Source organism: Lagenorhynchus albirostris, chromosome 14, assembly GCF_949774975.1.
Source record: "Lagenorhynchus albirostris chromosome 14, mLagAlb1.1, whole genome shotgun sequence".
Lineage (NCBI taxonomy): Eukaryota > Metazoa > Chordata > Mammalia > Artiodactyla > Delphinidae > Lagenorhynchus > Lagenorhynchus albirostris.
The window spans coordinates 17,575,858-17,603,775 of NC_083108.1; the positions used below are offsets into that span (position 1 = coordinate 17,575,858).

At 34.9% G+C, this 27,918-nt stretch overlaps 1 protein-coding gene across 1 annotated transcript in view; it reads right to left on the minus strand.

Annotated features, from left to right (window-relative positions):
- WDR7 (WD repeat domain 7) overlaps positions 1-27,918 on the minus strand; it is a 374,300-nt gene that overhangs the window by 239,207 nt on the left and 107,175 nt on the right. The window contains exons 16-20 of the mRNA XM_060120872.1: positions 24,338-25,107; positions 22,934-23,022; positions 10,763-10,861; positions 8,491-8,609; positions 6,669-6,792 (exon numbers count right to left, since the gene is read on the minus strand). Coding sequence (XP_059976855.1) covers positions 6,669-6,792; positions 8,491-8,609; positions 10,763-10,861; positions 22,934-23,022; positions 24,338-25,107 — 1,201 coding nt within the window. The remainder of the gene's footprint in view (positions 1-6,668; positions 6,793-8,490; positions 8,610-10,762; positions 10,862-22,933; positions 23,023-24,337; positions 25,108-27,918) is intronic.

Sequence of the window (27,918 nt, forward strand, 5' to 3'; positions counted from 1 at the left end):
TACTACTCTAAGTTCCAAAACTTGTTCAAAGGATAATAGGAAAATTACAAAACAATTAAATATCGCCTCAAAGAACTCCAGTCACATGAAACAAAAGGATTTTCCTTTAGATAGCTGTGACCGATTAAGAAGAAATTTCACTTATTCTCTTAGGTTAGTAGCCAAATATAGATAAGTAGAACAGTTTAAGCTGTTAAACACATGATCAGTCTAAAGTACTAAAGAGTAAGCTCAACAGCTCTGGCACTCCGGAAGAAGAAAGAGGAACAAATCCCTTAGGTCTCAGTGAAACGACTGCAAACAGATACGTTACAACTACAGTGCGCTGTGCATAATACAGTTTGTCTTAAGACAAACCCTTTCTGCCTCACGATACAGGAACTCCCACAGAACATGAAATACTTTCCACCTACATCACTTAGGCATAATTTAATACTTTCCCTTTCTAATCACAATGCACAATCATTTCCAACTGGTTTTGTGAACGCCATAAGACAACTGTTATAAAGATTTCTAAGGAAATCTCATGCTTTAATTTCAGCTGATTCACAAAACAGGCATTAGTTATAAAAGGGGTCTTTTTAGAAATATCAGTTCTTCGTGAACAACCAAATGATTTCCACCTTTCTTTCCGCAATTTTATTAGAATATTTTTCTCCAAAAGATACATACACGCAGAATGCCAGAGAAGACCCGAGAAAGCAGCCAAGTAAGCAGAAGGTGGGGTGCCAACAGGGGCTCCCCAAAGTGCTTGCACTAAAGCTTGGGGGTTTCTTTTCATCAGAGAGACCTTACTCTCAGCCAATTTACTCTTATTTTAAATTTAACTGAAATAAGTTTGTTAACTTGGCTTTTCTGCACGCCTCACAACACTGGAAACGGTAAATCAGGAATCAGGACAGGAGCTACTCAGGGTGAGACAAAACAGCCTGGCCGCAATAAAAATGGGTACCAATTACTAGACAATCAAAAGAGGAGAAAGAAAAATTATTTTTAAAAATAGAATATGAAATGCAAGAGGCATAGCAATCTGGGTACTTTTACGTTCAGGTAAGTCTAATACTCCCTTTAATAATCAAATGGTGGTAATTTTACAGCCTGGGCCAAAACAACAATGCTGGCTACTGAGAAGATGTTCAATAAGCCAGAGACATTTTGAAATATTTCAACACAAAGGGTTACTTTTTTTTTTAGAATCTGCACCTAGTGATTTTTAAACCCTCAGTTATCTAGAAAGTCATTCCTAACAAGACTGTTAGAGAAGTCCAAACAACTGAGGCATACAGAAAAAAGAAGGAAGGATTGCTGCATAGTTTAAGGCCTTTCGGGAGGAGGGGAGGGGTGGAGAGATTCACTTAAATCAAACCCCCTCACTATCCTTTTCCCCATCCTCTCCCCACCAGCAAACCCTGAAAAGACCTGCCTACCAAAGAATGCACTAATATTTAAATTATTTTTCTAGCTACAAAAGAGTTTTCCACTACCTCTGTAATATACAGTTCCATCTTACCTTTTTGTATGTGTTGGTCCATCCACATTTGTGCTCAGAATGACCACTACTTTATAACCATCAGAAAAGTGACTTCAATTCCAGGTTAAAATAGGTACTACAGTGTAGCTTGTTGAAAGTCAAACCCAAAACATTTACTAGGAGTGTCTTTCACTGAACAAAGAAATCCTATTCTGTTTCCAAGGGGGATAAAAAGACTAGCCTAACCCTGGTAACCTTAACACAAAAGGAAGCTAAAAAGGCAGGGACTCGATAAGAACAAAGGATTGTTCTTTCTGATGACATCAATACATATTAAACACGATGTGTTACACATCCTTTTATCAATATCTGAGATGATAAATTTACAAATTAATACTACACCAGCCATAACTGCATAAAATTACAATAGCACCCTCTTTGGAAAAGATTTTGATTTACATAATGGTAGTAACTTTTAGGTGTTTAATGTTTCTGAAATTAAAGGAGATGAGCCACTGTGAGCAAGCAGAACACAACGTACAAGAAATAATTACGCTTGTGACCTTATGCCCCGTAAGGTCACCCTGAAACACAGGCCAAAGGAAATCAGGAAGCATCAGCATTTACCTCCAAGTAGTCACTGCCCGGAATGAAGGGCAAGTGTGGGTGTATTTCATAAACTAGCAGGTGCTTGACCTCATTAAAAAAAAAAAAAAAGTCAATTATCAAAACACTACATGTAGAATGTCACAAATAAGAAAACTATAAAATTGGGTTCTGCAAAATATCTTCCCTTCAAACTAAATCTGAGACAACTCATAACATTTTACCTTCACCTGCATCATATAATACAACAGTTTCACAAAATAACAGTAATCCGTCCTTAGTAAGAACAATCAGTAAAATGTTTTAAAAGTGTTCTGGAACTTAAAAGTGGTTACGAATACATGCTGAAGAGTGATAACTCAGAAAATATTTACAATATTTATTTAAGTCACTATCACAAGAATGTATGCAGTATTTAGAATTCTGATCCTGCAACCAGAATAAGAATCACAGTGCACTCATCCCCAAATTTCCAATCAGAAATTAGACATCAAACGTTTACATCCTGGGGCTTCCCTGGCGGCGCAGTGGTTGAGAGTCTGCCTGCTAATGCAGGGGACACGGGTTCGAGCCCTGGTCTGGGAGGATCCTACATGCCGCGGAGCAACTAGGCCCGTGAGCCACAACTACTGAGCCTGCGCGTCTGGAGCCTGTGCTCCGCAACAAGGGAGGCCGCGATAGTGAGAGGCCCGCGCACCGCGATGAAGAGTGGCCCCCAATTGCCACAACTAGAGAAAGCCCTCGCACAGAAACGAAGACCCAACACAGCCAAAATAAATAAATAAATCAAAAAAAAAAAAGTTTACATCCTGGGACTTCCCTGGTGGCGCAGTGGTTAAGAATCCGCCTTCCAACGCAGGGGACGTGGGTTCGATCCCTGGTCAGGGAACTAGGTCCCACACACATGCCGCAACTAAGAGTTCACATGCCACAACTAAGGCGTCCGCGAGCCGCAATTACAGAGCACACATGCCGCAACTAAGGGAGCCGGTGAGCCACAACTAAGGAGCCTGCCTGCTGCAACTAAGGCCTGGTGAAACCAAAGTAAATAAATTGAAGAGAAAAAAGTGTACATCCTGTCTGCATTTGTAAGGGATAAAATGTTCCCTAACAGGTTCAAGGACAGAGCTTCATTATCGGAAGCAAAATTCTCATATCACTCAATTAGGACTTGGCTTTTATAAAAATTTGTGAACTGGATTTTCAGTTAAGGCAGAGTATTGCTCCTTTTTCCTCCCCAGTGATTGTTGGTTTACTGCCAGAATCCCTGGGCAATATAAATTAGAGTGAATTCTGAGGTGGTGACAATAAGGAGAACAAAACTATAGAAACCAATACAGGAAAGAGAAGTGGACTGCCAACCAGCATTCACTACATGTATCATGTACTGTGCTGTATGCTTTACAAAAAGCTTCTCCTCCAATGCTCTCAACAGTCCTAAGAAAAGCAACTGGTTTCTGACCCACTGCTTTCCTTAGGCTCTCAGACAAACCTACAAAAGGCTGTTACTGCATCATATACCTAAATAAAATTCCAGAAGATCCCAGTCAGTAACGCCCAGTTGATCTGAATTGTCATCTTAGTCCCAGCTCAATCACCTACTGAGTGTGAAGTCAGAGCAAGTTCCTACCCACTTCAGTTACTACCTCCAGACTCCAGGTCTCTAAGAGGAAGGGCTATCACAGTCCATCAGCCCAGGATGACCTTCCGCTCTTCAGGTAAAAGCAGTTTCTGAGTTTCAGACAAACATCTCACAAAGGGACTCTTAGACCAAGCTCGGTCATAACTTAGGAGCTGTCCATATTGCTTAGGCAATTAATGCATATTTTTTAATGCTCGGATGATTAAATTATAAGAAAATATCTGATGTACGGTGTATTTACCAGATGTATTGCTTAATATTTTACCTACTTCAGTGATTAAAAGGATTTCTGTGCTAGAAAGAGGCGTTCAGTCTCTAAAGAACGCTTTACGCTGCCACTTGCCACAGCAATCACTTCCTCAAACATAGATGGCCGTGGTAGAGCGATTTCGCTACAAGCAGGTTGATGGCAGGCGTGGGCTGTCCACCAGCTGGCTCCCGAACCTTTTGATCCCTTTGGACAGCAAATCTGTCCAACAGCCCCTATGTGGTCATTCCTCATTTTCTGTATGCTTTCTTCTCCTTTCACACATTCAGAATCCCTACTCCTTTAGCTTGACAGCCTTTTATTACAATAGAAAGCTCTCAGTAAAGCAAACTAAGACTAATTTTACACTCCATCAATGTAAAAGTTCCAGAATAGACTAACATATTATAGCAGGGGTTGTTAGTATGAGGTGTTTTAGTTACATGCAGAATGCCTATTTGTTTATTCTTTCACTAAAAATACAACTTTATAGTAAGTGATAAGATTAAAGTTTTAAGTTAGCCAGCCTTCTGTTAATTTATAAAGTACTCCTAGATACTGTTGCTAAATACCAAGAACTTTAATTTACGTAAATGGAAAGGTTTAAATTTGACATAAGAACAATCTAGTTTGTGCTTGTTTAAACAGTGATGAAAAAACCATTCTCTTCTTTCCAGGAAAAATAAAATAAAATGGCATCCACCACCATTGCTAATGGCGCCTCTCTCCCAAACTGTCAAAAATACAACACTGTACTAACCTCTCATGTTTTCCTTAGACCTTTATATGCAATCTGTAATTTAGGCTTAGAATTGTCTTTTATTCTTCCCCTATCTACATTTTGGTCTGGTCCCATATCCCCCCTTCTGTAACAACCTCCCATCTACTTATTCTTCTTTAATCAATCTTCCACTCTACACTAGTCCATTCTAAATAAAGCTGTCTTGAAAATGTTTCTCCATATTTCCTAATTTCCATAGTGTTCTCCTCTTAAAAGAATCTCTAGCAATTTGCTATTTAGTTTCACCTTCAGTCTACTTTACAGTACTATACTCATAGTTTGTCCTTAAATTTGAGCATCTTATATTCAATAAGGTTTATGATGAGCTGATGAGCTAATTCTATTTTCTCGAATACTATGAAGTTTATAGCCACAAGATACTGAACAAAGAGCACCAGCCAGACTATCCAAATACTCAAAAGGAGAGCTTTTTTCATCCCAATTTGTTTTTTTACATTCTACAAAATTTTACACCTATACATACTTAAATAAGAACTTTAAGCCGAATACCTTACATAGAGTCCATATGTCTAAAGACCCTGGGATTTTTAACTTAATTTCCTTTTATTAAAATAGAAAAGTTCCCAGTAAGTAAATAAAAACCAATACTCTCTCAGTAAACAGTCCGTTACCTATTTAGGTTAAAGAATTTGTAACTAGAGTTGTTAATGTGTGATGTTTTGGTTATATGTGAAATATATATTTGCATTTTTATAGATTATAAATGTGTTTATTTAACAAATATATAGAGCTTACAACTGCTTAGGTACTGTTCCATGTGCTTAACAAAGATTCACTCACTACATAGTCAAAATAATCCTATAAAGTCCTACTATATCATCTTCATTTCATCTGTGACAAAACTGAGGCTGAAGAAAGGTTAAGTGTCTAAGGTCACATACTAAATTAAACAACCACTATAGTCACCACTGGCAAACACCTGGTAGGCTTATACCAGTTATAACAATTATAACCCTTTTTGAATCTTATTTTCATTTTCTATCTTATACAATCATGTATTGTTTGCCTTGACATGTATAATGAGTATCTCATAAATGAGAATAACTGGTATTGACAAAAGGTCACTTAAAATGAATGCACCTATACCCAAGACAAATTTCCACAGTAAAAAAGTTTTTTTAAAGATTCATTGAGACTTTATCCTTTTAAAAAAGTGAAACTGATTTATCTTATACACAGTATAACAGGCTAAACTTTTAATTCTGAATTCTGCTTTAGAAGAATAAAGAACGAATTAAATGATGAGTTGGGAATGAAGCATACTTTTCCTAAAAAGAAAAAAATTATCACAGTGCACTGTAACTTTTCTTCAATGCACTTTAGACCTAGCAGCATAATTGCAAAGGTTTTACTTTACAAAAGCTATTCCAGAATTTCAACAATTTTTCCCATGATCTTTCCCAGTCCATTGAAATTATACTCTTTTGAAAGATTCTTCAGTCAAAATCCTTGCTATTTTTCTCTTTTTCAACTGGTCTAAACCTACCAGATGATTCTTAAGGATTCACAATTCCAACTTCCACTTGGAATGATCTGCCTTGTATTTGTACTTACATATCAGATCAATATCTAAAAAGTTGGTACCCACAATCATAATAATGAAATAGGCAGAGACAGATGCTAGTGTTAACAGGGTAGAATTTTCAATTCAGGGTTAACTTTATAAGGGGTCAGTGAATTTGTGAATATATAGATATTTATTTTACATAACTTTTTACAAAACCAAACTCCAAACCGTAAGGATTCAGAAAATGAATGAGCAGAATTTGAGGATCCCCTGTTTTCACCTTAAGGTCAATGATTCACTTTTGGTAATAGGCAGTAGCAAGCGTAACTGCAAGTTTTGGTACTTTCCTACACATGCATGAAAAGCTTTGTAGAAAAGCATGAGAGCTCTTACGTGACATGACGTGGTCCATGTACTGAGGTAAGTACGGAGCCCAGGTATCAATGGCCTCCTTCCGTCCTGCCTGCTCTATTCTTCTCAGTTCTGCTAGAAGCAGGGCCTGTGCGGCTTCTCTTACCTAAGACCACAGAACCAAATGCAAAAAACGGAAGCAGACCAGTGAGTGAGGTGTTTAAACATGAGCAAGTTCATAATGAAAGAAAGCTAGAAAATATACAAACCACATTTATTTACATGAGAAATACTACTAACCAAACAATGAAGTAAGTACTAAAGTTGAATAAACTGGATGCAAGCAAATCAAAGATTTTCAGTTAATGATCTCACTTAAAAATACTTTAACACTAACAGAATAATGTTTGACCGTTTAATCAGTTTGGGGTTTAAAACTTCATTTTCCAAGGCTTGCACAAAAATATTCTTGTACTTTAATTTGGCGTTTTAAATTTTTTTAATTTCCATATAAATATTATTGTTAAAAAATCACTGTTAGAATTATTAAATGTTTTCTCTTTCAGCCTGAAGAAATTTAACCTTGTCTAGTGGATTTCTATCTATTATAATGCTAAATAGATATTGCTTACACAAACATATATGTATTAATCCACACAATTCACGTATACCTAAGACTGGCTTAAACAATTTGTTTTCAACAAACAAGCAAATATATTCCTATGAAATGGCATTAATTCTATAAAAGGAAACTATTTTTCAAAATTATATTATCTCAATTTTTCTTTCAACATGGCACACACTTTTATGTTGCAGTTTTAGTTCAGTTTTGTTTTATTTGGGCCAAAGTGCCACACCCATTGGTTCAAAGAAGCTAGACAACTGTCAAGGTATGTACCAATCAATTTATTGAGTATTTATAATTGAAGAGATAACTCGGTAGCACCTGATAAGAATTCAAATAAAAATTGTTTTTAACTATAACTAACTTTTGAAGTGAATTCAAACATTATTCAAATGCAAAACCATGAAAATTTCAGTATGCTGCAATTCCACTTGGAGTTGAGGGAAGGGACAGGATGCTATTTAAATTTGGTAAATTAAAACTTTTGAATGACATAAACTGCTATAGCTATACGGGTCAAATGCTATAATAAGCAAAATCTCCATAAAACATTTCCAAATCCCTGGTGATATTATATTGCAAGCAATATCTAATACCACACAAGTCCATTAACACAAAATAATAGCTACCATTTACTGAGCTCCTACCATGTGTCAGGCTCTGTACTTACTGTGCTACTTGCATTATCTTATTTGATCCTGACAGCAATCCTGTGAGGAATATATTATTATCCCCACTTTATAAATGAGCTTCAAATAGGTTAAGTACATCGCCTAGGGTCACAAAGTTAATAACTGGCAGAACTGATTTTTAAACCCAGGTCTGTTCTAATTCCAAAGACCTTCCCCTTCTATTATAACACAGGACCTTCCACTGGACTATGGTTATTCACTTAGAATTTGATTGATGTGATTATACCTGAATGTGCAATCTGGGGGGGAGGTGGGCTGTATGTATGTGTGTGTGTATGTATGTGTATGATCTGTACAGAAATCAATACTTAAGAAACTGTTCCATAAGTATATAAAACTTTTGGTCAAATACTCACTAGATTAAAACAAAAGTTAACAAATATGCAAGTTGAAACATTACTGTTTAGAATCATTGGATCCGTATTTTCTATCACATAATAAACAGGTGATAAGAAGTTAGATAAAAATAACATTTCTGTTTCAAATTTACACTTGTCCAGTGCCTTTTTAATGTTTTTGTTTTCTATCCACATCACCTCGATATTACCTCCAAGCATCGATCTTGCCATCTCCGAGCCAGCATCTCTAGAAGCGGGGGCCTAAATTTGTCCAATCCCAGCAGGTCTGGCAGCATAACACAATGCATAGCAGCCAACTGACTCCATCCTGTTAAAATGTAATATATTATAAATGCTTTGGTATTCCCCCTAATTCCAATATTTTTCTGCATGTAAGTATACCAAACCTAAACCAAAAAGGGGAGATCTGCTCAATTATGTTATGATTTCAATTTATTATTAGATAGTTTGTACAAAGATATAACAAATGTATTTCATTTCTAAATGTATTTCCTCTCGAATTTCAGCTCTAAGAACTCTAAAAGTTTTAAAAAAAATAAAAATAAATTTCCACATTAAGTATATACCAATTCCACAAGAAAAACACATTTCTAAACATTCCCTCTAAAATAAGACATATATTCAGGTTTAGAAAAGCACAGAAATAAACACATACCAGAGCTCTAGATTTGAACCTACTGACAGTTAAAAGGGCACTCACACAGATATCCAAAGATAAGTTCATGTCACTTAAGGCCTGGCCATCTGGTATTACCTTCGTATCAGTCAACAGAGATGTTTTCTATTCTCTGTCAGAGGGCCTTTAATTAACGTACTTATTGATCCTTTTCTTACAAAATGAATCAGAAGTTTAGTCACAATCATAACTTAAGTAAACTAACACCAAGTTTGAGAGGAAAATATGAATTCCTACATTCCCCAAAATAAAAACAATCTAAAATTTATAAAATTTTAAGTATCATTAACTCTAATCTATGGGAACAAAAGTTGTTTTTTCCAAAATTCTATTCCACAATATGGAAACTGATTATATAAAGATAACAATGTAAACCACTGCAATACTTAAAAGAACTAGTATCCAGACATTCTCAAGTAATCATTTCCACCCTATTTTAAAAGTGTTCATATTACAGGGTGAGTTATCTGTGACCACAAAATTTTAGCAAATCAGTGTTCTGAAATAATCTAAGCTGTAGTATTCTAAAACAAAAACAACAAAAACCCTACCATAAAACTCAAAATGATTATTGGGATTGTTAAAGAGGGTATGAGTGAGAGAGAGCGAGAGAGACAAGCTACCTATGTAAAGATTCACCTTTTCAGTAAGGAAATTCTCAACAACTAAGAATATATAATTACGTTAATTAAGGTGATGAGCACACACATTTTAGATTATAATTTATTTTCAACAGAGGAATATATATACATACATACATACATACACAAATATATATAAACAAATTACTACCTAGTAACGTCTTAAATGTTTTAATGTCTCATAAAAGTATGGAGTGTATTAATGAGCTAAATTTTAATATGAAGATGATTCTCACCATGGTCCAAAGTCAACAGCTTGTTTTTGAATCAACGAATTACTACCTTTCACAATAGCTTAACAAATATGACCCTAATTATTTTTGCTAAAATCGAATCTTAACATACAAACCTTAGTACAGGTCTATGACAAGGAAACCAAACAAAAAATGTGTTATACTTTTACGGTACCATGTTTTCTTTCCGAAGGAATGATACTTAGAACATGGGCTCTGTATTTTATAGATATTATATCATTCTTTCTGTTTGAATAGACTGGTATTATTGCTTTTAGTGAAGAGTTAGAATCATTCTGGGTTACATATGAGATTTTATAAATTTACTCATTTTTATATTATATAAACTGGTGAAGATTGAGCCCACAATGAAGAGACTGGATATAACTCACAGCTCACAAGTTCCGTTAAGCTTCCAGTCAGTATAAATAATCCTAGATAGCTCTTGGGGAATAAAGATTTGTAGATTCCATTAACATTTTCAGAGCTCCAAAAATAGTTTCCCCTCTAACCAGGGCACATGTTGTGTACAGAGAATAAAGAGTGTCTGTCACAGAGTAATGATACATGTAAAATAAATTAATTAGCTCTAACACCAGAGATCACATGGCAAACATCATCATGAAAACCAACCCCCTTTTTAATGCCTACTTCATATCATAGATTAGCATCTTTGCACTCCTTTAATAGCCTTCTAGATTACAGGAAACATGGTTTATACCAACCAGGAATAACATTACATTTTTATAATCGACCCTTATTACTGACATTAGCAAATCAAGTTATAAAATGGAAACTTTAGGATCTCACACATAACAAAGCAGATGAATGTATAAATTAGATAAAAAGAACATATACTAGAATAAAGCACAGATTGAAAGAAAGTTGTTAGAAAGTTGAGAGAGAATACCTTCATTTACTAAGAAACAGGTATGTAAAGCAGGAGTAGAAGCAGGGTCAGAGCCAGAGTGATCAGCATCAGACCGAGCAGAAACGACAGGTGCAGCAACTTGCAGCAGAAAATAGAAGAAATAAAAGGGGAGAGAATTGAGATACAGCGGTTTCTGAAAAAAAGCTCAGTGTTAGTGAATACTAAAGAACAAGGTTGGCAAAATATAGTAAATGTAGAACTGAAAAATGATGCTTTAATCAGAGAGGTATGATTATTAAGGATTATGGCAGTAAAATGATATATTTTATTGAATAGCAATCACAGTGTAGTTCAAACCAAAATCTATTTATAGCTGAATGATGTGTCATCTAATATAAAAAGAAGTTCTAAAATAACTAAGGCTACAATGAAAAAAATGACAATAAACATATTAAGAATTCACAAAAATGTAATCCAATTTTTAAAATGTATCACATGATGAAAAGTTTATTTTGGTCTTCGGATTGTCAGTTACATTTTTTTCTAATAATTTATTTCCTAACATTATGCCTAAATTATTTTGTAATCTCTCCAACCAATATTCACTGAGATCATTTCAATTTATTACTCATTTTATAAAAACTCAATTTAAATTATACCAACTTTTAAAATATAACAATTTAAAGTTAAATTAAATATACTTAACTCTTGTTAGAAGACTAACATAGCTCCATTCTTCAGTTTAAAAAATATTTTTATGATACAAATGCTTTATATTCTAAAATAATTACTGTGCATGCTATAATCCTTATAGAATAGGTAGAACAACACCCACCCTCCCCCCAAAAAAGTTATGTTACCAGGAAAATGTTCAGCTTAAATTATCACATGAAAAGGCAAAAGGACCGTATGGTGCACACATTCTACAACTGAAGGTCAACGTTAAGATTTAGAGGTCACCATTTGACACTTCCTTCCTATGGAGAAATTACCATATGTCATGCACAAGCATCTTCAAATTAATCCCTCTCCTTTCTTCTGTCATTGAACAGCAATAGGTTTGGGCTCCTGAACAGATTAAGCATTGTCTGCTGAATGATATGTTTGCTTTTCATGCAGTGAAGTTCTTTTGTAACTACAGGACAGTTGCATGAAAACAACTTTTCATAATTTCCTCACGAATGCATCATAATGTCAATCAGACACGTGTGAGGTAAACCGGAGAACTAAAAGAACTATATGAGCAGTAATAAAAAACAGAAAATCCAACTCCATAAACCCTAAGAAGCACCTCTTGCACACATGAAAATTTTATCTGGGAAATTATCATTCTTTTTATTATACCAGACCTGTTTTTTGTTCCTTACGAAATTACAAGTACTTTATAATGTTATACTTATGAAAGGATTAGAATTACTCTCAATTGTATATATCATAAGATCTAAGAATTCCATTGTAATCTTGCAAAGAAATCCGCAATATTTCTACATATTCCATTGAATAATTTCTCATTTTTAAATCATTTTTAAATACAAATTCAGTAATTATGGCCTATAAAATATTCAATTCCCCATGCAAAAAGTTGGTAAGCCTTTGGTGGCAAGGAGTAAATTTACAGGTTTTAGCTTTCATGCCACCAAAATTGTTGAGCAAGTTCCTCTGGTGGTTTCCAACAGTTGGGGTTTTCTATAATTTCACTTTAAATAAAGGAGAAATTATTATTCCTGAAAAGTCTGGGTTAACTTCGTCTGACTTTATCATTAATTCTGAAAGGACACTAGAATGGTAAGGTGAAAAAATTCAATACAAACAAACCAAAGTTTAGGAATGAGTGATCATTTCCCTAGCTAGGTCAAATAAGGAGTGGGATTAAACTATAATGTTTTCCCTAAATCACAAGTCGAAAGGACACTAGAAATGCTACTGGCAAAACTGCCAGAATATGTCTTAATAGAATAATGTTCAATATGTATAGCTTTATTTGTAATGAGAGAAATAAACAGATGCTCTGAGTATTATATTTCTGGAGTCCTGTTTAAATGGTATTGCAATGTAGAAAAAGCCTTTTACATTTTCCTTTAATAAATTCTGTGGGCACTTAAAATTAAAAAAATACTGTAATAGAAATCAAGGAATCAGATTTACTATGCTTTAAAAATCTCTGCATCATCATCAAGAAATACTTTATTCAGACTACCTCATAACTGAAACTGCAGAATCTAGAACTGTTTTCATAATTCATTGAGAATACTGAAATTAAACTCTACTACGGCTTTAAAAACTGTCCACATATAGAAAAGTCAGCAATAGAAATTAGAAGAAAAAAGTACACTACCATAATAAAAAGCTCAAGATTTAATGACACATAATAAATCTGAATAATTTATGTATGGCACTGAACATCGAAGATTTATACCATAAAACATAAGCAAGCATTTAATTTCTTGAAATAGAAAAGCTGCCATGTCAACTTTTTGCTCCTCTTACCAATTTGCTCCTCTTATTAAGGATCAGTAAAACACAAGGGAAAATAGTCTCAGCACAGCTTCAAAATGGTGACAGAACTGACACAAGTTCTCTTATTTTACCTGAGAAAGTTCTTTAGGTAATGTTGCAGCTAAGAGCCTCTTCACAACGGCTTACTCTCACATGAAAAGACAGATGAAGATAAACATGTGTGACAACATATATGTGCACACATATGCTCTGGTTTCCCTTTAAATGGCATATATAGAAGTACTCAAAATGACAATAGCCATGGTTTCTGTCTTTGAACAGGTCTACCTCAGTCTTCCTTTGAAATCTAAATCTAAGCTCCATTTTTGCCAATCGCCATTGTGATATGAAAAATCTATATAGGGAAGAAAGCAAACATACTTTTGGTAGCAAGTGCTCCCTACATATTGGTCTAAACCTCATTACCCTCCCGGCAGATATACACAAATAGCCCTCTCAATACACTTTTCAGAAGAAAAAAAAAGATAACCTAGAAGGTACAGAAAACCAAATGCAATGCTGAAAAAGGAAGTTTTTTCAATAAACACTAAAAAGATAAATAAAATTATTTTACAATGAATCACTTTATCTGAAGTGTTATATGAGAATCATGAAGCTTTGAGAGGGAGAGGATAGAGGAGGAGAAAACATGAAAAAATTAGAAATGAGGAAACAGAGTCAATCACCACGTACTTAATACAAAGGCCTTCCACACTGGGTATGCCATCTAATAGAGATCTTAGAGCAACATCTGCCTTTCTGTAAACTTCTTTTATGTCTACACTTTTATCTTAGGTAGACAGGCACTCTCATCATCTTTTAAATCAACATGAAGCATCAGGATAAATCATTAACCAAACATCGTAAGGAAAAAAGGATACCCTTAAAACACGGTAAGAGAAGGGCACAAATAGCTAAGGGCACTAAGGGAACACAAAGCTCCAGGAAGGAGAAAGGAGGAGGAGCTACCGTAAATCAGAATGAGTAAACAGCCCAAGATGGTACTCTGACAGACAGACAGATATGCATCAAGGCAAAATACGAAAGTGTTGATAATGTTTAAAAAATACAGTAACACTACTTCGCCTCTAGATCACCACTGGATTACATTAGAATTGGAGTAAGTTCAGAGGGAGTGGTAGTTTTATGTTGGCCTATAACTTCAATCAAAGAGTCAAAACAAAGAAAAACCAAAAGAAACACAACCTTTTGTAAAAGGTCTCCATTAACATGCAAAATAAATAAATGAGCAAGATAAAAACCATGTGGAGAGAGTTCATCATAGTGAAAGATAAAATTATAATATAAAGACTAACTTGAATTAGACATATGAAGGCTATCAAAATTTTCTTTCATTTGATTAATGTAATCAGTGCCTACTCCATGCCAGGTACTAAGCTAAGCATATAAAAACATAAAGATTAGACCAAGATGCTGCTCTCAAAGTACTCAGAGTCTGGTAGGAAAAGCAAATAAGCAGCCAGCTAAAATCATAAACTGCACTCCTCTGGATCTCCTCCACTAGATATAAGCTCCCTGAAGGCAGGGATCTCTTGTCAGCCCTTACAGCCTCAGCTCCTAGTTATTGACATATTGACTCTAGAAGCATAAAGAGTAGGTATCTATAGATTCATTCAATCAACAAATATTTACTGAGCTCCTTCTATGTACCAGCCACTGTTCCAAGCACTTGTGACAGATCAGTGAACAAAAAAGAAAAAACAGCCGTGCCCTCTGAGCTTCCAAAGCAGACCAAAGTTAGAGCTTCTGCAATTAAATTATAGCTATAGCAATTTTTTTTAAAGGGCACATAAGTTCAAACACAAAATTTTAAGGGATTCGCAGGCCTCTTCGTTAGCCTGACATGGGTACTCCTAGTTTTTTGCTATAGATCCTGGAAAAGGATGGTGAGTAACTATTGGTTATAATTTAGGAACAACTACCTCTTACTTGTAAGTTTAGACAACCTAAATTGGATCCACTTCTTAAAAATAAAATTGCAAATAATGTAACATAACTTTAAGTTGCCTAGACTTACCTCCACACCTACCCCTGAGTAAAGATGTAACCATTAACATAAACATATGGTCACAGTCAAGATAAGCACAAGAGGCACAGACCAAAGACTTTCGCCGTGAAATTACTGAATTGATAAAGAGAAGTACAATATGTCAGAATATAGAAAACCCTAAAGCCATGGGCAGACTCAGGGATGTATGACCATGAACAAAAATTTACTTGGTTGACATCTCTGATCCCTTCCTCATGTGAGATATTTTATAAACTGCAAAATCAAGTATCTAATAAATGAATACTGTCTCTATCAAAAAGTACGACTCTCAGTAAATGTTAATTATTGTAAAACACTGTATTAACAAGCCAACTGCTAGACAAAATAAACTTCTTGTGAAGAAATTATTTGCCCATGAAATAATTTATGAGAAATTATGTTAGCAAAACTATTTATATCATTTTTATTCTCAGACCCAAATGCCTGTAAAAGGTCCAATTCCCAGCTAAAGTCTTTATTCCATATAGATTATTTTGGAGCTGAACAAGTATTAACCAACATAAAGTGACAGTTTATCGAAAAGAAGCATATTCATGTTTGCAATCCAACTTGAAAATAGATTGTGAGTCAATGTGGGCTACAGTGGTAGTCAGGAAAAGAAAACACAAGGAAAGATGAAAATGTTTAAAAGAAAACCAGTGTAAAAGAAGTCAGAGTAGAGAGATGAGACTAAATAATACTCTGCTGAAGAGCAGTCAAGGAATCAAAGCCCTTTATCTGTACAGCACCACCTCCTACCCTACATTGGTTATGTTCGTGTGTTATCTTCTAGATAGACATAAACTATTCAAGACAGTATACACTAGACTAATCCCTCTGTACCCCAAATAGAGTTGTCTGGAGGAAAAACAAAAGTGCTTAACAAATATATGTTAAAGAAATATTACATTTCAATATTCAAATAGAAAATGAGTTTTATAATGCCATCCTAAAGCATTTTACTATGTAATTCTCAGTACAGATTGCTAACCTTCATTTACTTTATAAGACAAGCGTCTGTGCTGTTCTAAATGGAAATTCCTAAATCTATCACCTTAAGTAAATGCTTTAGAAAAAGACAATTTTTAGTTCCTTCTTCGCTGCTCTCAAGACTCAAGGCTTTTCCGAGAGGAGCAACATTAAAGCACTCCAACTTTAAAATCCTCAGATCTGGCCAAGGGGGCAAATTCAATACCATCATGGTGGTGAAATATATAATGCATCGTTGATCAGTAAGAAATAACAATTCTAAAGGTTTATGCACCCAATAAAGAGAGCTTCAAAATATATTAAGCAAAAACTGATAGAAATGCAGGGAGGGATAAACATATCCACAACTGCTGCAGAATTCAATACCCTTATCTAAACGATAGAACCAAGTGGGCAGAAAAATCAGCTAATATATGCTAAACTTGAATACTCTTAAGCAACGTGACCTGATATTTATAAAACTCTCCACCCAACAAGAGCAGAATACACAGTCATCTGAAGTGCACACAGTATACTGAGAAAGACCATATTTAGGGCCATAAAACAAGTCTCAATATTCAAAGAATCCAAACCATACAAAGTATATTATCTGACCATGAATTAGAAATCAATAGCAGACAGATCCTTGGAAAGTTCCCAAATGTTTGCAAATTTAACTCAATAATAAATTACCCAGGGATAAAAGAAAAAGTCGAAAGAAAAAGTAAAAGGAAAACATATCGAAATATGTGGGATGCTACTAAAGCTGTACTTAGGGTAAATTTGTAGTGCTGACTGCCTATATTAGGAAAGAAGAAAAGTTTTATATCCATGACCTCAGGTTCTACTCTAAAAAAATAAAAATAAAAAATACAAGCAAATTTAAAGCAGAAGAAGTGAAATAATAACAAGCAAAGCAGAAATAAATGAAATAGAAAACAGAATAACAACATTAAAAACTGATGAAACCCAAAGCTGATTAAGAACTACAAAACTGCTAAGTTACTAGCTAGACTGATCAGGAAAAAAGAGAAAAAACATAAGTTATGAATAATAGAAATGAGATAGGGGATGTCATTTCAAATCCTACAGATATGATATTGAAAGGAAAATAAGAGAATATTAAACAACTTTTTGCCAATAAATTTGACACAAATTACCAAAGTTCACCCAAGATGAATTAAAAAAAACACCTAAATAGCTCTGGATCTATTAAAGCATTTAAATTTGTAGTTAAAAAAATCTTCCCATAAAGAAAACCCTATGCCCACATATTTTCACTGGTGAAACAGATCAAATAAGTAAAAAATAGTATCAATTCTACACATGCTCTTCCAGAAAACACAAGAAAAGGGATAACATCCTAAGTCATTCTGTGAGACCAGCATTATCCTGTTACCAAAACTGAACAAACACATTATTGAAATGAAAAACTCTAGACCCAAATCCCTCATGATCATACACATAAAAACTCTTAACAAAATTTTAGCAAATTATATCCAATAATCTATAAAAAGGATAATTCATCATGACCAAGTGTGATCTACCCCAGGATTGCAAGGTTTCTTAAAATTCAGAAGTCAATGTTCTTGGACTTACTGAGAAAATAAAGGAGAAAATTCATTTGATAATTTCAATGGATGCAGAAAAATCATCTGACAAAATCTAACATCCGTTCATAATTTTAAAATCTCAGCAAACTAGGAATAGGAGGGAACTTCCTCAACATCCGGCTCATCTAAGAAAAACTTATAGCTAACATCATACTTAATAGTAAAAGACTGAATGCTTTATCCCTAAGATTGGGAATGAGGCAAGGATGTCTGCTCTAACTTCAATTCAACATCAGTAAGTAACCATCAATCGTAAAAAGTTTTTAAAAATTAATAATAACTGGACTTCCCTGGTGGCGCAGTGGTTAAGAATCCGCCTGCCAATGCAGGGGACATGAGTTTGAACCCTGGTCCGGGAAGATCCCACATGCCACAGAGCAACTAAGCCCGTGTGCCACAACTACTGAGTCTGTGTTCTAGAGCCCGCGAGCCACAACTACTTAAGCCCGCGTGCCTAGAGCCCGTGCTCTGCAACAAGAGAAGCCACCACAATGAGAAGCCCGTGCACCACAATGAAGAGTAGCCCCTGCTCGCCCTAACTAGAGAAAGCCCACACACAGCAACAAAGACCCAATGCAGTCAGAAATAAATAAAATAAATAAACTTATTAAAAAAATTAATAATAGCAGCATATTGAATCCCAAGGAAGTGGGAGAAGAGCGGAATTTAGTGAAACAGGAAAAAATATGCATTCGAAAGGATAAACAAAGGCACTACGGATTAAAAAGATTGATAAAGCCCCAGTAAGACTGATCAAGAAAAAAGAAAGCTACAAATGATTACTATCAGGAATAAAAATGGAGACATCACCACAGATACTAGAGAAATTAAAAAGATAAGATGTTATCTTTTCAAATGCAAACACATTTGAAAATTTAGAACTAGAAAAATCCCTAAATATGTACTACTTAATGAAACTGACACAAAAAGAAACAGAAAATCTGAAGTTCTATAACAATGAGAGAAACTGAACCCAGAATTTTACAACTCCCCACAAAGAAAACTCTAGGTCTAACCCCAGCAAATTCCACTGCACATTTATGAAATAATTAATGCCAATCTCACACAAATTCTACCTAAAAATGGAAAAGGAAGATTCCCCAATCCATTTGCCGAAACTTGAATAAAGTAAAACCTTACATAAATATTAGAAGAAAACGTTTTCCTAAATAAAAAATATTAAATTAAATGCAACAATATATAAGATAATAATACATCACAAGATTGGTTTTATTCTGGAATGCAAAATTGGGTTGTAAATTCATCACATTAATAGAGTAAAAAAAATTATATAGTCACCTCAATAGATACAGAAAAAGCATGATAAAATCCAACATACACTGATGATAAACACTTAGCAAAGGAACAGAAGAGTTAATTTCTTAAATTATCTGTAAAAGCATACAGGAATTATCATAATTATGAAATCTTAAAAGTTCTCCCTTTGATACTGGAAATAAAAAAGTTGTTCCATATGATCAAAAGAATCTACAGAAAAGTATTACCTTTAATAGGTGAATTTAGCAAGATTCTTTGATATAAGGTCAATATACAAAAGTCAACTGCATTTCTATATCAGGGGTACAGAAAATGAAGAAATTTAATATCAATTAGATATTAAATAGAGTATTTTAAAAATCTAATATCTAGGAATAAATCTAACAAAAGAAATATAAGACCTCTATATAGAAAACTATACAGGGTTATGATAGCTAAATAAGACCTAAATAAATGTAGAGATATATCAAGTTGATGGATTAAATGAGTGAACCCCATTAAGAAAATAATTCTCCCCCAAATGATCTACAAATTCAATAAAATCGAAGTTAAAATCACAATAGGCCTTTGTGATAATAATAAAACAGTTCTAAAGTTTATACTGAAATTCAAAAGAACAAGAATAGTCAAGACATTCTTTAAGAAGAACGAGTGGAAAATCTAGAAACAATAAATGCTGGAGAGGGTGTGGAGAAAAGGGAACACTCTTGCACTGCTGGTGGGAATGTGAATTGGTTCAGCCACTATGGAGAACAGTATGGAGGTTCCTTAAAAAACTACAAATAGAACTGCCATATGACCCAGCAATCCCACTACTGGGCATATACCCTGAGAAAACCAAAATTCAAAAAGAGTCATGTACCAAAATGTTCATTGCAGCTCTATTTACAATAGCCCGGAGATGGAAACAACCTAAATGCCCATCATCGGATGAATGGATAAAGAAGCTGTGGCACATATATACAATGGAATATTACTCAGCCATAAAAAGAAACGAAATTGAGCTATTTGTAATGAGGTGGATAGACCTAGAGTCTGTCATACAGAGTGAAGTAAGTCAGAAAGAAAAAGACAAATACCATATGCTAACACATATATATGGAATTTAAGAAAAAAAATGTCATGAAGAACCTAGGGGTAAAGCAGGAATAAAGACGCAGACCTCCTAGAGAACGGACTTGAGGTTATGGGGAGGGGGAAGGGTGAGCTGTGACAGGGCGAGAGAGAGTCATGGGCATATACACACTAACAAATGTAGTAAGGTAGATAGCTAGTGGGAAGCAGCCGCATGGCACAGGGATATTGGCTCGGTGCTTTGTGACAGCCTGGAGGGGTGGGATAGGGAGGGTGGGAGGGAGGGAGACGCAAGAGGGAAGACATATGGGAACATATGTTTATGTATGACTGATTCACTTTGTTATAAAGCAGAAACTAACACACCATTGTAAAGCAATTATACCCCAATAAAGATGTTAAAAAAATAAATAAAAAACAACGATGCAGCCAAAAATAAATAAATAAATATTTTTTTTAAAAAAAAAAAGAAGAACGGGTGGAAAGACTTGATCTATTAAATATCAAGTCTTATTACAGAGCTACAGTAATTAAGGCACAATGATACACAAACAAATCAAAGTGCTCAAACAGCTCAGAAACAGACTACCATATATAAGGACATTATATTTATGACAAAAATGGCACTGCAAAGCAGTGGGGAAAGAATCCTCTCTTTAATAAATCATGCTGTACCAATTTGGTATATGGAAGTAACATCAAAACAGGACCCCTGGTTCACATAATACACAAAATTAAGGTCTAGGCAGACTATAGACCTAAATGAGAAAGGTAAAATAAGAAAGCTTCCAAAAGAAAATAAAGAAGAATATCCTCATATCAGAGTAGAAATATCAGGGTAATTTCTTAAATAGGACACAAAAATATTAATCGGGAATGAAAATACTGATATGTCAGATATACTAGCCATACCAAAATGGCTAAAGTGAAAAACATGGAAAATATTAAGTGTTGGCTAGGATATCTTACCAGCTATATATGAGAGGTCTCACTGATCCATATCCCAGCTCACACAACAATTTCCATCTTTTTCCCCTTAGCCAGTTTGATGGATGTATATGTCTCTCACTTAGGAAAACATGTTAACATTATCCACAATTAAAGCTGAAGATAAATATATGCAGAAAATCCACTTTTGGTTACATACACAACAGAAACGCTTATAATATACACTAAGATTCAAATACAAGAATGTTCATAGCAGAATTATTTATGAAAATGAAACATTGGAAGTAATCCAAGTGTCTATTGACCAAGAAATGGATGAAAAAATTGTGGTCTATTCATTCATCAGAATAGTATACAGCAATAAAATGAACAATGAAAATGAACAAACTATAGTCACGTGCAACAACGCTAATAAATCTCACAAAAGTAGCCAAACACAAAAGAATGCACGCTCCATGACTAACTGAACGCATATAAAATTCAAAACACAGGCAAAACTAAACCATAGTGTTTAGGGATTTAAACTTAGGTGGTACAACCATAAAGGAAAGCAAGGAAATGATTTCCTAAAAGTCAAGATAGTAGTTACCTTTGGAAGAGGAAGGTATACTGATTGGGAGGGAACATGTAGGAGGCTTCAGGAGTACTGGCAATGTTCTATTTCTTGTCCAGGGATATAGTTACATGGGTGTTCAGCTTGTAAAAATCACTGAGCTGCATATTTGTTTTGTGCACTTTTCTGTGTGTATTTCACACATACACAAGTATAAAGTTATCTAATTAAAACTTTTATATATATTCATATAGACTATTATAAAATGAGTATAAAGGCTTGATGAGAAGACAGGGGAATAAGAGAGGTGACCACATGGGGCTGGAAATGAAGGATAGGAGTGGCACAGCGAGTGGGATAGCTTATCTTCCATAATGAGAAGCTACGACACAGTACCTAAAACTAAAAACCAAGTATACCATTTAAGGATATTAAAGTTAGGACAAACAATCAGCTAAGAGAGCAGAGGACTTGTTCTAGGAAAGAGGAAAACTGTAGGTATGAAGTTGGAGGCCTATTGTTCACCAAACAAATTTTGCGGAACTGTTCACTGACTCTTTAACACCTTAAACAAATTTTTTGAAAAAAGAACATCCTACAATGTCAACATTTACAAGCACAACCTTCAACTTAGCCTAAAGGAAAGCTCTCTAAGCAGAAGTGACTCCCCCCTGAACTCTCTTGTCAAGTCCTAAAATGAGTGTAAAAGAAAATAAAGGAAGAAAAACTCCATCTTTCTTCTATCCCCTAACAAAACAAAAGCTATGAACAAAAAGTTAAAGTATATAATGACTAAATAAAAAGAAACTGTTTCCACTGTGGATTACAATGCATGAACTACTGGCAAACGACACAAGAATAGCTATAGTATGGAAATATGAATTTAAACATTTCTAAATGTAGTTTAAAAAATAGACATAACTTATAGACTCAAGATACACACATTAAGGCACTAGTGTTGTCAAGTTAAGGTGCCCCTAATGCATAAAAATTAGGCCAAAGACAGTACAATAAAATTATGTGAAATACGCTCATTTATCAATTTCTAAATAAATCTGATTTATTTTTAACTAACATCTTAATTATCCATATTTACATCTGGAATATAACAACTTTTCTCTATTTAACAATCTGAGACAAACAAAATGTTATGATTATACATTAGCTATGCCTCTTCAGTTTCTAGAGCTGAAATGTCATGTCAATTACTTAATAAGATTTAATTTTACCTTGTTTAATCTGTCCTTGCACAATATTACTGGAAGTTGGAGGAGAACCCCTTGCCTTAGAAAGGTCTGGGGTGCCTGGTCTAGGTGGCCTTTAAAAAGAAGAAGAAAATACATGTATATACACACATTCATAGTTTCATAATTCCAGAGCCATTTAAAATATTAAGCTTTCTAGTTCCAAATGAATTGCAAAAGAAACACATAACAGAACATTTTCAATTTGCTGTTCCAAAAAGATAGGGGTTTTTTGTTTTGTACCTATTAACATTTTCCATTTCAGATTTTAATACAGAAAATTAAATGATTAACAAATAGCAAGTAAAAATTTTACATCTACAGTTTATGCTTTAAACTAGTTTAAGAAATATTTATGAACACTTTAATCTACTACCACTGACAGATAAATATCATAATTAACCCTTCATTCTTCAGTATTAGCATGCTGATATTTCAGCCCACCCCACATCATGGGTCCAAATGAACTTATGGAACAATATACTGAGTTTCAAAAAATTCAGCCCTACAATCTGAAAAAGGTAATAAGGCATTAAGAAATCTTCCACTCCACAGGCAGACTGTCCCCTTTTGAATTCCGGCCCTACCATTTTACTACTTGTGTGACCCTGGGCCAGTTACTTCACCTCTCTGTGTCTCAGCTCTATCATCTGTAGCAAAAGGATAATAAAAGTACCTACCTTATAGGGGTAAGGGCATTAAGGAGATAACATCTGTAAAGTGCTTACAACAGAGCCAGACACTAGGTAAGTGCTACTTTAGTACGTTAGATTTTTAAAAATCCTAAATGTGGTCGGCTCTCAATAAAGTATAATAAAACCAGAGTTTAAAAAGTTGTCTTCATGACTTCTGGAAAATGAGAAATAGCAACTCAGGTTAAATATGTAGAAATATTACAAGAATACTCTCCTGCACTTTAAAAAGTTGTTTCCTCTTTTCCCAGAGAAATTCTGACTATACTTCTCACAAAATGCTGAAGCCAGCCGCTGAACACTTACCATTCATCACCGTGGGTCACACATTTTAGCCAAATATACAATTTGAATTAAATGTTAGTGCAAACTGTAAATAGATACAATCTAAGATTATATTTACTGAAGAGCTAGTCTATGATTTGTTAAAGCTAAACTCTGACCTACTCCCTCATTCTAAGTTTTTTTTAAATAGCTACTAAGTATGTCTGAGTATAGATAAAACTGTACAATTTGATTATATTTTGTCATGCATGTTGTATTTAAAATTTAAAGGGGAAACACTGAGATGACACAAAAATGCCAAGGTGTGTAGAGCGCCCCACCCCCCACAAAAAGGTAATAAGAAGTGACAAAAATAAAACAGGTTTCTTTTTTTTTGAAACATAAGAATAAAATCAAACTATCATGGTCACACCTGGTAGGGCCCTTCTTCATATGATCACCAATAAAAGTTGCATTGGTCATACTCATTAAGGTATTTGCCAAAGATATGATAGACAGGAGATGTTGTGTGGTGACGGCCCGGGACACTCCGTAAGTTCCCTTTCCTACTCCCTCCGTCGCCAGCAGCTTTCTTCCTACTTCTGCTTTCCCATGTGATAGTTTACAAGCAGCCTGATTATAACCAGGAAGCATCAGTGACATATGACCCCCTCTCGATAAGAGGCCGAACGATACTGTGCAGTGGGGTTTCAGCATTCCAAGGCGATCAAGACAGACTTCATCCAGAACATCATTCAAACCCCAGGCATGAAGGCAGGACATGAACAATTTTGCTGTGTCCATAGTCAGATTATATTCTAACAGGGTCAGTGGCTTAGATTTGCTGGCCCGATATTCGGGATCACCTTCTTCCCGCCTCTGTCTCATTATCTCCTCATCCTCCTCTTCATCATCAAGGAGATGTTCCTTTATGTTCTCTTTGATAGTTTCTTTCACTTGTTGGAAGAGAACTGCTGCTCGTTTTCCAGTTAGAAAAGAGCCCCCTTTGTCTGAACCGCCAGATGCTTTTTGCAGATTCTCTGGGGAAATAAGCGCAGTATTCGGCCTAGAGGCTTCTTCAGTCAGGAGCTGAATAATCAACGCTTCCACATCAAAGAAAAGCACATGTATGTCCGGGTCTGTTAGGTTTGTCTTTATTGCTTGAACCATCAGGGAGTTATGAGAATATTTAGGTAAATTTCCCTGCAACAAATATTTTTAAAAGATGGCTATAATTCAAAGTATTTAATTTCATGCATTCATTAATGAACAATAAATAATCAAAGGGATTTAAATGCTTATTAAGCTGTCTTTTTAGGTATCTATATCATTAAAAGTGACACACTAACTCTGCCAATCAGCAGCATATAAAAGATATGAACTTAAACAATTAGAAGAACTTTACGCTAAAACAATTATAAGACTGTCAATTAATCTTTTAAAAAAAAGAAAATGAAAGTTAATTATTGAAGTAGGGAGTCTTTTTACTCATAGGACAGATTAAAAATTGTTTCAATAACTTATATGCAAATTCTATCTCTGGCAATGTAATACTACTTGTTCCACCTGAAAGAATAATGCATTCATCAGCTACTCATCAAGTTGCTGCACCATCAAATTCCTCCTTTTTTACTTTACCTTCAATCTCTCCCTCTCCATAAAATCTTTTCCCTCAATAGAGAACATGTTCAAGTCTACTTAGAGTCTTTAAAAGTGTTATCCTTTGACCATGTTCCTTCTTCTATTTCTTTCCCAGTCTACTGCCCCTTTTAGCCACATTTAAGGAAAGTAGTAGACTAATCCAGTGGAAACTTTTCAGTCCCTCTCCTCGTTAATCTCTTTGCAGTACCTCTGACCATATCCATAATCTCTGACACTGCTGATTTTGCTAAGAGAGACAGAAAGAGAGAGAAAGTATAAAAAGAGCTTCCCAGAGAACACCTTCTTAATGAGCCTTCTGGTTCTGACCACCCTTCTCAGTCAGCTGCCCTGAAAACTCATTCTTTCTCCTATATTAGAACTATCACCTATATGCAGCTGGCTCCCTAATCTCCACCACCAGCCAGACCAGCTCCTGAAAGAGTTTCAATCCTACAATTCCCACTGCTTGTATCTGGATGTCCCATAGAACCCTGTACTTCATCTGTCCTAATCTCCACCCTCCCACTAAACCTGCTGCATCTCCCAAATCATTGGTTGAGAATCATTCTTCTAATCTATCCCCACCACCACCATCACTATGTTCAGACCCTTATCTCCTCTCCTCTAAACAGACGTCACTGCCCCTAGTCTCTCCTTACTCCCATCCAGCCTTCACAGGCCACAAGACTGCTTTCTGAAGAACAAATCTAATTATGTCACTCTTCTGCCAAACACTGCCATTATCATGGGCTATTAAGAGAAATGGAAAATACAAAATTAAAACTAAATCAAAGTATAGGTGACTAGATCTCAAGATGAGAAAGGACCTGCCAAACACACTTAAATTTAAAATTCACCACTATAAAAAATTAAGGCAAGTAAGAAACAGGAAGAAAAATGTGCCAGAAATAGGCCTAATGAAGTTATAATCTATATAAAAAATAGTAATACCAAAAGAAAAGGGAAAAATACCATAAAGGTCAAGGGGAATTCACAGTAAAAGAGACAAATAGTCAAGGAATATAAGGGAAAACCTACTCAAATGAATTGTCGAGGAAATAACAATAACCACAGATACCACTTATAAAATTAGCAAACAGTAAACACACAAAAAATACTTAGCCAGGAGTACAATGAAAGTCAGACCCACACACTGCAGGCATGAATTTAAAGAGAGTCTTTTGGAAGAGCAATTTGGCAAAATACAGCATGAGCCCTTAAGATTGTTTGATCCAGTACATTTATTTCTAGAACCCTATCCTAAATAGTCAGAAATACAAAGACGTTCAGTGAAACAGTGTCCATTATTTTAGATTGAAAACAACCTAAATAATCCAACAATAAAGAAATAAATAAGCATAACCATGTAATAAATATTGTAATCACTATAAATCATGCTTCCTGGGCACATTTAACCACATGGCAAAATGCCCATGTTCCAATTTTAAGTGAGATAAGATTACATATGTGCACATACGTACACACACACACACACACACACACACACACACACACACACACACACTATACAACAGAGTATAATTCTGATTTCATTTATTTAATGTCCAAGTATGCATTTGAGCACAGTGACAAACACTGGAAAGAAATACATGAAAATGTTCATAGCAACCACTTTTTGTGATGGAGTCATATCAGATTTACATTTTCTTCATATTTCCATATATTTCTTAAAGTGTATATAATATGTATTATTTTCATAATTAGAAAATAATGCTCTAGGATAAAATACAAAATCCTTCAGCACAACATTCAAGGCCCATTACAATTTGATACCAGATATTTTCCAGCTATAACGAACAGGCTCTAGCACCATAACCACACTCCCTCACCCATTAATCCCTTTATTTATTTCTTTACCCAAAATATTCTTCTTTGCTCTACTCCAATCCCTTCTCTTCCATCAAGACCCTAATTCTCCCGGGAAAGTTAGCCCACAATGAACCCAGTTCCCATAACATTTTCTGTACTATATATCACAAACCTGTAAGCCTTGGCTATATTTATCTAATTAGTTCTTTTATGTATTTACATTTTCCTGTACTCTAAAGGAACTATACCTTACTCATCTTGTGTAACCCCATGCGTATCAGAGTACCTGGCAGAATGAACAAAGAACATAAAAATCTTCATAAAATTATTTTAAGTGGCTAATCAACTCTTCACTCGTAAAATTACACTAAGTCCCTTTAAATGGTCTATCTTCTGTCTCAGTCCTCCTCCCATGTGACTATGTTCCTTTCCAGCTTAAGAGGTTTCAACAGCATTTTATAACCCAAAGACTTCTTTGCAAAGCACAAAACAGCCTCCAAAACAGACTGCTGCTGACTCCCCCAATTCCATGTCTAACCACAA